Consider the following 12,157-nt stretch of genomic DNA (forward strand, 5'->3'; position numbering starts at 1 on the left):
GGGTGGCGAGGACGAGCCGCCTCCACACTGCGTCGTCCGTTCCCGTGTGGTGCTCATGGGTGCCGTTCAGGCACCCAGACACTCATTCGCTCATTTCCACATCCATTCATTCACCCATCTTCTCACTCCTACACCTCTTCCCAATCCCTCGATTTTTGTTTTTCCTTTTTTTTTTTTGAGTCAGAGTCTTCCTCTGTTGCCCAGGCTGGAGGGCAGTGGCACGCTCCTGGTCACCGCAGCCTCAACCTGCTGGTCTCCGGCAATCCTTCCGCTTCAGACTTCTAAGTAGCGGGACCCACAGGCACACGGCACCACACCCAGCTAATTTTTTCATTTATTGTAGAGCTGAGGTCTCGCCAAGTTGTCCGGGCTGGTCTCGAACCCCTGGGCTCAGGTAATCCTCTTGCCTCCACCTCCCAAAGTGCTGGGATTACAGGCATGAGCCACCCCACCCGGCTTCATTCCTTCGTTTATTCCTTCTGACCGTCACTCACACACTCACCATGGCAGACCATGGTGGGGGGGTGGCGGTTAAGAGCTAGGGTGGTGGAGCCCACATGTCTGGGTTCGAATCCCAGCTCCACTGCTTGTTGAGTGGCATCTGAGGCATGTTATATACCCCACTACACTTCAGTGTCCTCATCTGTGAATGGGACATCAGGTTTGTCTGAGACTTCAAGGATCCGACATGGCACGCTTTGCCGAGGCCCGCGTTCAGCAACCTGGCCCTGCTCTTAGCCGCTCTTCCAGTCCCGCCTTCCAGCCCTCCATCCTCAGCAGCCCCCTCCTTCACCCACTCGCCCCTCATTCATTTCCTCAGTCTCAAAAACCCTCTCAGCCCCAGTGTGGGCTCATCAGGGGGCAGGTCATGGGGAAAGACAGCCCGAGGGAGTGGTGGAGGGAAGGCTGCAAGGATGGCGTGATCCCGTGAGTGAGTGAGTGAACGTGTGAGCCCATGGACAAGGGGTTGAAGAAGCATCGAGTGAATGAGTGACTTGAGGCCAGATTTGGGCTTCCACTTCCAGCACCCGGGGGAGAGGGACCCCGTACCACTTACCAGGCCATTTGAGTTGCTTGTTGGAGACCTCTCCCGCTGCCTGGCAGTGGGTGGGGGACATCTCGCCCTCTGGAGATGGAGAGGTTGGTGTCAGAGTTAGGGCGGGGCACCCCTGGGGACCCCCCCTAAGGGCCATTCAGTCCTCAGAACATCCCCAGGGCACTGGAGTGTAGCAGCGGCCTCAACTCTTGGGCTCAGATGATCCTCCCGCCTCAGCCTCCTAAGTAACTGGGACTACAGGGCACTACCACACCTGGTTAATTTTTAAAAAATTTTTTGTAGAGATGGGGTCTTGCTAGACTGCCCAGGCTGGTCTCAACCTCCTGGGCTCAAGCAGTCCTCTTGCCTCAGCCTTCCAATATGCTGGAATTATAGGCATGAGCCACTATACCTAGCTGACATTGTCTTTCTTTGGCCAGCTGTACTTTAAAAAAATGTCATCCCTGTTTTAAAAACTACCATATCTGTGTAAAAACCAGGATGCTCAACTTCAGATCTGGTCACACTGGTAACACCAGCTAGAGGCTGGTGATCTCTTGTGGGTGGATGTTCTCCAGCCGTCCCCTCCTCCCAGCCCTGCCCTCCACCCCTGGAGATGCTCTCTGTCCTGTCCAACCCTGAACATGACCTGCCATCCCTGTGGGCAGCTCTGCTCATGGACTTTAAGGCAGTTCCTTCCCTGGGCCTCCAGGACCTCTCACTGCCCAGGGGTCCTCACCTGTTGTGTCTGCTCGGTAGGTCAGGGCGGGTTCAGGCATGCTGGGCAGGTCGGCTGCGGATGGAGCGAAGGGGCTGGTGGAGCCGGGCCGGCCTGGGGACGTTGGGAGGCCATGGACAGTGGGGCCGCTGGAAGGGGGTGCCGGACTGGCCTGCGGCATCTCACCTGCATTGGGGTGGAGGGAGTGTGAGGACAACCAGGAGCCCATCCAGAGCCCACCTGGGTCATGCCCACCCCAAAGCAGGCTGTGGAGCTCGGGAAGTCTGGGGAGAGGAGAAAGAGACTTCCCCAGGAGGCATTTCAGGAAGGAACCAAGGCAGGAGCTCTGGTGTGACATCTGGCTCTTGGAGCCTTGGCTTCCCCTTCTGTGAAACAAACACAGTCAGCTACTGAGGAGCCTGGAGCAAGTGCCACCACAGCACTCTTCCTGCTGTGTAGCCAGTCGAGTCTATTTTCCTAGATGGCAGGAGCTGCTCTCTTGCTTCCAGGGTGCTGGCGCATCACACAGAAACTGGCATTTTGTCCCAAAAGGATGCCCTGAATTGAGGGGAAGCATCCTCCTGGCCTTATCCCTGGGAGCCCAAACATGACTTTCCTGGGACAAATCATAGCCCCTCAGTGTGGAGGGTCGGTAGGGACCATTTTACCGATAAGGAAAGATGACAAATTGGAGAAAGTTGTGCCAGGATGCACGCCGACCTGTTCATACCCGTATACCAAGAGAGAGAGGGAGACTGTCAGCTCCTGCAAGTATTGCTCATTGTTGGGCTTGTTAATGGGCAGGTATCGATGTTGCAATTTGAAAATTAAATAGGATTTTTAAAAGAGAAGGAAGAACAAAGGGTCAGAGGGGGAGAGTGACACATGAAAGACCGCACAGCCACCCTCAGCCACGCCCCAGACCACCTCAGGAGCTGTGTGCCTCTGCTCTGACTTTGGAGAAATGGGAACGGAGAAAGGTATGCTAGAGAGGGAGGATCATGGGAAGATGCTGGGCCTCCACTGCCAAATGCCCAGTGGGGAGGGAGAGTCAGGAAGTAGTCAGGAGGCAGAGGTGGCCGGGGCCCAGGCTTCGCGCTCACCCTGGTAGATGACGATGCTGGAGACCCCTGTCCCAGGCCCAGAGATCTGCCAGAGCCCCTGGGGCAGAGTGCGGAGGGTGGGGATGAAATGGATGGACCCTGCAGGGAGGTTCAGGCAGCCCCCTGAGGCACTGGAGGGGGACCCTGAAAGAGACAAAGAGGGGCGTCACACACAGCACCACGCTTGCAGTTTTGCTTGTGATTATCTGGTGGGTGTCTGACGCCCCCCATGGGTGCTCATCTCCCCAGAGCCACAGCTCTGCCTGTCTTGCCCACGGTGGCGTCCCTAGCGTGAGCGTGATGGCTGGCACAGAGATGGTGCTCCATGAAGAGCTGGTGAATGAACAGGACTGGGGGGAGGCACCCTAACGGGTGAGGAATGCCTCCTCGGTCCCCCAGGGAGGTGTCTCCTTCTGAGGCATGTTCTCCGGCAGGGACTGGGCTGACGGGGACCCTGAGGGTGGAATGGGTTGGGATGGAGGTGGGTGATATGGGCAGGTGGAGGTGATTTCCATTCCTGGCAGCCCATGCCTTAGTGATAGCTCTTCAGCTGCCTCCCGGGAGGGTATATGCCCACCCTCAAGCCCCTCACATACTGGGTGTTGGGTCAGTTTCTTCTGGAAGGGTCTGGCTGGTGAGCAGGGCGGGCAGCGGAGGGCAGGGCAGGGAGGAGCAGTCGCCTGCTGGCCCCGCCAGGAAAGTGCCAGTCACCATGGGCCCAGCGGGGAGCTCGGCTGTGAGGAAAGGCCCCGAATGAGATGTGGCTGGGTGCCCGGGGGCCTCCTGGGGTGGCTGTCTCCTCAGACAGTTGCAGGAAATGCCTGTCCTCCTCTCGGCTCTGCGCAGGCAGGCCGCAGTCCCCTCCTGTGCCTGGGCCCCGAGTGCCTCCCTGAGCAGGACCCTCAGACCCCACACGGAAAGCTGGGGTGGAACAGAGTCCACGGGTGGGCTGTTGGCTCTGGCCCTATCACCTTCCACACCCAGTCTCTGAGCCAGTCCCTCAGGAGTCCTCAGAGGCCCCAAGCACTCAGGGTCTGCCCATGGGAGGCCTGGGGCTGCACCGTGTGCTGCCCCCGTCAGACTGGGGTAGGGGTTTAATCTCCTCCATGTAACAGAGAGACCTAAGATGGGAGGAAGTTGCCTCGCTCATCAGACTGGGAGCTCCCTGAGTAGTGATCACTGTCATCTAGGCAGAGCTTCATGGGCAGAGTTCCTCTCTCCCCATCAGACTGGAACTTTCTGAGTGCAGGGACTAGGCCTCCTCCATCGGACTATGGGCCTTTCCTTCCTTAGCCTGTTTTCCACACTGGGGCCGGGCTCCCCACCTTTGCAGCAACTGGGTAGGGGAGAAAGAAAGAGAAAGAGAGGGGAGGGCAGGGGAGGGAGGGAAGGAGAGGAGGGAGCATCTGGGCCGGGCAGCTTTGGCACGGTCTTGCTAGGGCATGGGGCACGAAGCAGGGCAGGGGGCACTGGGTGGCAGCCGGCCCTAGTGACCCTGCACCCCGCTAGGAGCGGCTGGCGAGGGGGGGCGGGTGAAGAGAGGCCAAGTCCCCCAGCAGCACGGACCAGGTGAATCCCATCTCCCCTCCCATGAGCTGTGCGACCTTGGACTCATGTCTTCCCCTCTCTGAGCCTGGCCTTCGATGTCAGTTTGCTCGAGCTCCCGAGAAGGCCCCAGCTCCCCTCTTCGGCCCCTCCCCGGCCCACCTGGCCTGCTCACCTAGCTTCGGATGCTTCAGGCCGGTGGGCAGCTCCTCCGGGAAAGCTGCAGAGAGAACACCATGGTCAGCTGCCCAGGGAAGGGTGGCCCTGGCCCAGAGGGGTTCAGGCCCCGCAGACCTTAGGGCCTTCCCTTCAAGGCTGGAAGTGGCCTCCAGGGGCCCTTCCTCTCCCCTTCCTCTAACTTCCCACCCCTTGCTCCTTGGCTTGAGCCTAAATTCCATCTCAAAGCACCCCAGGCCATGAGGCATCAAAGGGGACACAACATGGGTCTGAGTTAAAAAGCAAAACAAGTGTCCAGGCACAGTGTCTCATGCCTAAAATCCCAGCACTTTGGGAGCCTGAGGAGGGAGGATCGCTTGAGGGCAGGAGTTTGAGACCAGCCTGGGCAACATAGCCAGACCTCAACTCTACACAAAATAATTAAAAAATCAGTCGGGCATGGTGGCACAAGCCTGTAGTCCCAGCTACTCGGGAGGCTGAGATAGGAGGATCACTTGAGCCCAGGGGTTGGGGGCTGTGGTGAGCCATGATTGTTTCACTGCACTCCAGTCTGGGTGACAGTGAGACTCTGTCTTAACCTGCTTTTGTTTTTTGTTTGTTTTGTTTTGTGTTTGAGTCGGGGTCTCATTGTGTGTGCCAGGCTAGAGTACAGTGCCACGATCATGGCTCACTGCAGCCTCGATGTCCTGGGCTCAGGTGATCTTTCTGCCTCGACCTCCTAAGTAGCTGGGTCCACAGGTGCATGCCCCCATACTTTGCTAATTTTTATATTTTCTGTAGAGACGATGTCTTGCTATGTTGCCCAGGATAGACTAGAACTCCTGGGCTCAAGCGCTCCTCCTTCCTCAGCCTCTTAAAGTGCTGGGATTACGGGTGTGAGCCACTGCGTCCAATCACACACCGCTTTTGAACCCCTCCTACTGTATGCCTTTGCAGGGCAGCCTCTCTGAGCCTTTGACATCACACCTGTGACTTGGGGGTGGCGGTTCCTTCTTTGCAGGAGTACGTTGGAAATTGGCAAGTTAGCTTTGAGCACTGAACACATCACAGATTAAAGCCCACGTGTGCCTCAGCGAGGGACGTTCTGGCCCATCTGCCCTGTGGAACACCACGCAGCCCCAACAGACAGTACGGTGGGGGTGTGTCCTGGTGTCTGCAATTGACTGTGAAATGTACCAAAAGTAAAACAGATGGGTGGTGGGTAGACAGAGGGATGGACAAGCGGACAGCAATGTCAGGCACACAGAACCCAGCCCTAGCTGCAGAATCAAGGCAGGGGGTGTATGGGCATTTGTGGGACAAGTCTTCCACCTTCACGCTTTCATCACAAGATGGTGGAGAAAATTGCAATCAAATGAAAAGAAAGAAAAACAGAACGGAAGGAAGACGCCCTGGAGATGGGGCCAAGTCTTCTCCATCAGGGGTGTGGTGGTGGCCTCCCAGGCACATCCGATGGAGAAAGCAAGGTGCAGAGCAGGGTGGGTGAAATGTGGCCTTTGCATGGAAAATGGTTAAAAAATAAAAGGAGTTGGATGCCGGGTGCGGTGGCTCACACCTGTAATCCCAACACTCTGGGAGGCGGAGGTGAGAGGATTGCCTGGGCTCACAGGTTCAAGACCAGCCTGAGCCACATGGTGAGACCCCATCTCTACAACAAAACCAAAAATTAGCCAGGCATGGTGGCACGCACCTGTGGTTCCAGTTACTTAGAAGGCTGAGGCAGAAGGATCTCCTGAACCTAGCAGGTAGAGGCTGTGGTGGCCATGAGTGTGCCACTGCACTCCAGCCTGGGTGACACGGTGAGACAAAAATAAAAAAAGGAAGCTGGGCTTGGTGACTCAGCCTGTAATCTCGTGCCTTTGGGAGGCTGAGGTGAGTGGACTGCCTAAGCCCGCGGGTTCGAGATTCGCTTGGGCAACTTGGCAAGACCTCATCTCTACAATAAATAAAAAAAATCAGCCAGGCGTGGTAGCACACACCTGTAGTTCCAGCTACTTGGAAGGCTGAGTGGAAGGATTGCCGGAGCCCAGCAGGTCGAGGCTGCGGTGGCCGGGAGCGACAGAGTGAGACTCCAACTCAAAAAAATAAATAAATAAAAATAAATAAAAAATAAAGAAAGGAGCTGGCTTATAGATGAAAGAATTATTTCTTTTTCTTTTTTTTTTTGTTACAGACAGGGTCTCTGTTGCCCAAGTTGGAGGGCACTGCAGCCTTGACCTCCTGGGCTCAAGCAACCCTCCTGCTTCAGCCTCCCAAGTAGTTGAGACTACAGGTGCGCCCCACCTTGCTCAGCTAATCTTTTTGTAAAGATGGGATGTGGTGATGTTGGGCAGGCTGGTCTCAAACTCTTGGGCTCAAGCGCTCCTCCTGCCTCGGCCTCCCAAAGTGCTGGAATGACAGGCATGAGCTACAGCACCTGATAGAAAGGAATATTTTTGACAAGGCAGAAAGGAGAATAACAACATGGGCTGCCTTCAGGGAGGGAAACTGAGGGACTAGGGAACAGGCGTGGGAAAGAGGCTTTTCTCACTGAATATTCTTTGCACTTTAAAATTTTTATACCAGGCAACCTGATTCACATGTTCAAAAATAAATAGGTACAGAGCTTACACATGGTCTCACATGTAGTAAGAACTCATTTAATTGTTATGCCCTTTTTTTTTTTTGAGTTGGAGTCTCACTCTGTGGCCCAGACTGGAGTGCAGTGGCATGTGCACAGCCACCTCAGCATCCACCTTGCCGGGCTCCGGCGATCCTTCTGCCTCAGCCTTCCAAGCAGCTGGAACTACAGGCGTGCAGCACCACTCCCAGCTAATTTTATTGTAGAGATGAAGTCTCGCCAAGTTGCCCAGGCTGGTTTCAAATCCCTAGGTTCAGGCAATCCTCTCACCTCCGCCTCCCAAAGTGCTGGGATTGTAGGCATGAGCCATCACACCTGGCTTGTTTTGCCCATTTTACAAATATTTTCATTCATAGACATTAATGGGGCACTTCTACATGCCAGGCACCATGCTCGATGCTGGGAATGTAGCAATGAGCAAGAAAGATGAGGTTCTGTCCTCACCACAGGAGAACTAGGTACAACCTAAGTCCAGATTGCAGCAAGCACTAAGATTTGAGGAAAGACACACATAAGGAGAGAATGAGTGAGCTAATCTAGGTGGAAGGGCAGTCAGGGAAGGCTTCCAGGAGGAGGAGACATTTTAGCCAAGACCTAAAAAATTCAAAGGATCCAGCCAAAGGAAGAACTGGAGGAAGGGCATTCCAGGTAGAGAGAACAGCACGTGCCAAGGCCCTGAAGCTGGAGAAGGCATATGGGTTGCAGGAGTGGAAAGAAGCCAGAGGTGGCTGAAGTGTGGTGGCTCATGTGAGCTGGGAGAGTTGGGAAGGGTTAGCCATGCAGGCCTGTGGTATACATTTTATAATAATTGAAGGGTTAGCAGGGTCGTGAGATAACCCATTTTAAAGCTCCTATTGGCTGCCGCATGAGGACAGATTAAGGAGGCAGGGAGACTGGCAGGAGGCTCAGAGAGGTACAGGTACTTGGCCAAGATCACACAGATCCTAAGTTGCAGATCCAGGATTCAAACTCCATCCTTGGGTGGGCACAGTGGCTCACACCTGTAATCCCAGCACTTTGAAGGTGAAGGTGAGAGGATTGCCTGAGCCCAAAAGTTCGAGTAGAGACCAGCAACATAGTGAAACTTTGTCTCTACAAGAAATCAAAAAATTAGCCAGGTGTGGTGGTGCACACCTGTAGTTCCAGCTACTTGGAAGGCTGAGGTGGAAAGATCTCCTGAACCCAGCAGGTCAAGACTGTGGTGGCCGTGAGCATGCCACTGTACTCCAGCCTGGGTGACAGAGTGAGACTCCAAATCAAAAAACCAAACCAAACCAAAGGAAGCAAACAAACAAAAAACACCATTCTTGCTGATGTCAGAACCTGTGTTTGGAAAGACCTCCCTCAAATACAAGGTTGACCACTGAGGATGAAAGAGAAGGACCGGCACGGTGGCTCACTCTTGTAATCCCAACATTTTGGGGGGCCGAGGTCAGAGAATTGCTTGAGTTTGAGGTTGCACTCTAGCCTGGGCAACAGAGCAATACCCTGATTCAAAACAAAAAAGAAAAGAAGGAAGGAAGGAAAAGGAAGACAGAAGCCAATGGTCCTTTCAGAAATGGATCCCAGGTCGGCCAAAGACAGAAGCCCACCAGGAGAACGGCCATTTGCACCTGGGCCATCTGTATCTTCCCCTGGGTTACCACCAAGCAGTAGTGAGGAAAGGGGCAGCAGGAACCCCAACCCCAAGCGAGGCAGATGGGACTTCACAAGAGAAGCAAGTGGGAACCATAGCAGGCTTTGGAACCAAGAAGAAGGCTGAGCTGGGGAGGTCGCTCACTCACGTCTTTTTTGACTCTTCTGCCCCACTTCCCCCAGCACCTCCACACTCTCGCCGGTCACTTCGTCGGATCCTATGTGCTCTACTTTGGAGAAAAGCCAGAGACCAACTGGCAGGATCAACAGAGGCCCGAGGTGAGCCTCTCTTGTCCCGCCTTGCGGGGAGGGGTCTGAGCAGCACTCGAGGAGTGGGCATCAGGTACAAGGGTGCCCCCCCTCAGGAACAAGGCAGGAATGCAGGCTGAGTTGATACCCCTGCCCCTGACTTACTGAAGATGTCTTTGCTGGGGCCCTCCAGCTGGGAGTCCTGGAACACGTACTGGTCCAGTTCCGCTGCCCAGACAAGGAAAAGCACAGTTAGTCAATCCGCACATCTCACCGAAGACCCACTGCTTGCTGGGTCTTGGGCTAGGCACCATGGAGCTGTGATCCTGTGGACCTGGCACACGGTAGGGGCTGAAGAAATGTTTGCTGAACAAGTGAGTGATCAAATGAATGAATGAACACTGACCCTCCGTGGGTTCCTAATCTAATTGAAAGGCTGAGGTGTGTGTCCATGAAAAGATATACACAAAGCAGTGCAAGGCACAGCGGCAGAGCTGGCATGGGATTTGAGTTCAAATTCCACATCTCCTCTCCACTGACCTTACTAGCTGTGCAACCTTGGACCAGTTACATAACCTCTCTGGGTCACTGTTTCCACTGCTTAAGGAGAATAAATAATACCAAGCACCCGGGGATCGACGGTGGTGATTACAGGCAGTAGCCGGTACACAGTAGGTGCTCAGTAAGTGGGGGTTAATTATGTGAAATGGTACATGGCTTGGAGTCCATGGAAGAGCATGATCGTGGCAGAAGTACAGAGGAAAGAGTGTATCGCTGGATGGGGCAATTGGGGAAGGCTCCTCGGAGGAGGGGATGCTGGAGCCAGGCCTTGAAAGACGGGGCAGAGTCTGAGAGGAGGAGAAGGGGCTCTTTCTGGGGGAGGAAAGATGTTCAAGACACACTGGGAAACTGAGACACAGGCGAAAGTCGGGACATGATTTCACAGGCCCTGGAGAGCCATGGGAGGCTTCTGAGCTGGGGGATGGAACCGCGACAGTGATGACGGGATGACAGCGATGATGGTGGCTGCAGCTGGCACTGAGCGCCCACCGAGCGCTTTCTCTCCCTTCTCTACATGCTTTGCACAGCAACTTATTCAATCCCACAACTGCCTCAGTTTACACATGTGGCAGCCAAGGTGGCCTTTCAGGATGTCTTGAATGAACACTTGTCCAGGCCCGAGCCTGGCCTTCTAGAAGCACGGATAAACCTACAGGCTCGAGTGAAATTGCCTGCTGTGGTTTGAATGGCTGTCCCCACCAAAGCACATGTTGAAACTGAATCCCCCACGTGGCAGTGTTGAGAAGCGGGGCCTTTGAGAGGTGATGGATGGATTCGCCCATTCGCGGACGAATGGGGTATCCCAGGAGTGGGGCTGTGGCTTCCTGAGAAGAAAAAGGGGAACCTTGGCTGGCATGCTTGACACCTCCCCACGTGGTGCCCTGAGCTGCCTCGGGCCTCTGCTGTGTCGCCACCGCATAAAGGCCCTTGCCAGATGCTGCCCCTCGACCAAGGACCTCTCCACTTCCAGAACTAGAAGAAACAAATTTCTTCTCTTTGTAAGTCACCCAGTTTTGGGTATTCTGCTATAAGCAACAGAGAATGAATTAAGTCCCTGCCTCCCCTACCTGCCTGGGCAGCTTCCACTGCCTACGGGGACCTCCCAAGGGAAAGCAAAACCCAAATCCCAAGAGATGCCCACATCCTTAATTCTGCCTCCAGTGGTGAGGAAACACAAGTGTCCTCCACACCAAACATGTCTGCTTCCCCCAAGTGATTCCCAGGAAGGGAAGGAAGCAACCGACTCTCGGTTCTGCTATCTCTGAGACACATGGTCGCAGGTCCTTTCCTCATTCTGCCTTTGCATAATGCTCAAGTAACTGCACTCTGGAGAAAAATTGGCCACAATTGTGCCAAGAACAGACCTGCTAAGAAATGTGGTCTCTGGGTTGCCAGAAAAAGGGCCAATAAGGTTGCTCACTGCACAAGGGTGCCCCAGTCGAGAGGCAGGTGGGGACAGGAATCCAGCCTGCATGTTGCTACCCAAGCTGTCACCTGCTGGTGGGGGCTCCATCCTCCAGGAGACAGTGTACCTTTTCCCAAGTCAACAAAGGCTCTGCATGGGATAGCAGGGATGCTGGTGAGGGGGAGCCTCCACCCCCTTCTTCCGCCCATCCCCAAAACCCAGCAGCAGCAGCAACTCTACTTCTCCCCAAAGAGCTCCGCCCTTGTCTGAAAGCTGAAGATCTTTTTTAGGTTGCAAATCAGCTTCTCTGCTTAAGTCTCAGCAAGTCACTTTCCTTTCTGGGGTTAAAACTGGGGACTTTGAAACGAGAAAGGCCGCATTAGGATTTCACACCTGCCCACTGGCATCTCTAAGCAGTCTGGGGCAGGTGCCTTCACCTCTCTAGACGTCAATGTCCTCCTCTGTAAGAGAGAAAAACAAAGAGTGCGTGCTCCTGTGTAGGTGTGAGGGTTCAAGTCAGTCACGCATGCATAGCAGTTAGCACACGGCACGTGCCGGTCAGTGGGAGTCATTGCAAATACGAGTCGCTTGGGGCAGGGGCTGGGAAGGAAAAGGGAAGAGGTGTGTCGTGTGGGCTTTGTAGGAAGGACAGGAAGAAGCGCCAGAAACAGAACAGGGCGCTGAAGCTGAAGCGGAGGATATCGTGAGCCTTTGTCTGCCTGGGGTCATTAGTGAAGGGGCCCACTCCCTCCCTGGTCGGTCTCCCGGCTTCCCGGGCCCCTGCTTGCATCCCCCGGCCATGACTTCTGAGGGAAGGGCCTGCTGGCTCCCGGAGGGTTGGCAAGACCCACAGGCCAGAACCAAGGGCCTTCCCCAACGCCCCTCCCCCGCCCCGCTGCCTTTGGCTGGGCACCAGGCGCTGCTCACCAATGTTGGCATATGCCTCCCGGGTCTCCTCGTCGCCGTCTATGTCACACAGCAGCCTGCTGAACTGGTCACAGTTGATGGTGTCCGTGTCGGGTTCTGGGGAGGAAAGCCTTTGGGTGAAGCGAGAAGGTCTGGCAGCGCGCTGGACGGACCGCCTGGGGCGGGTGCTGTCCGTGGTGCT

General features: G+C 55.0%; 1 protein-coding gene across 1 annotated transcript in view; it reads right to left on the minus strand.

Moving 5' to 3' along the window:
• Window positions 1-12,157, minus strand: part of CIITA (class II major histocompatibility complex transactivator) — a 28,656-nt gene that overhangs the window by 16,351 nt on the left and 148 nt on the right. Inside the window, exons 2-9 of the mRNA XM_021714312.1 lie at window positions 11,977-12,086; window positions 9,249-9,311; window positions 8,984-9,064; window positions 4,578-4,622; window positions 3,454-3,591; window positions 2,858-3,001; window positions 1,776-1,940; window positions 1,058-1,126 (exon numbers count right to left, since the gene is read on the minus strand). Of these exons, the coding sequence (XP_021569987.1) occupies window positions 1,058-1,126; window positions 1,776-1,940; window positions 2,858-3,001; window positions 3,454-3,591; window positions 4,578-4,622; window positions 8,984-9,064; window positions 9,249-9,311; window positions 11,977-12,086 (815 nt within the window). The remainder of the gene's footprint in view (window positions 1-1,057; window positions 1,127-1,775; window positions 1,941-2,857; window positions 3,002-3,453; window positions 3,592-4,577; window positions 4,623-8,983; window positions 9,065-9,248; window positions 9,312-11,976; window positions 12,087-12,157) is intronic.

The sequence above is a fragment of the Carlito syrichta genome, unplaced genomic scaffold (genome assembly GCF_000164805.1).
Source record: "Carlito syrichta isolate Samal-C Ts95f unplaced genomic scaffold, Tarsius_syrichta-2.0.1 Scaffold305619, whole genome shotgun sequence".
Lineage (NCBI taxonomy): Eukaryota > Metazoa > Chordata > Mammalia > Primates > Tarsiidae > Carlito > Carlito syrichta.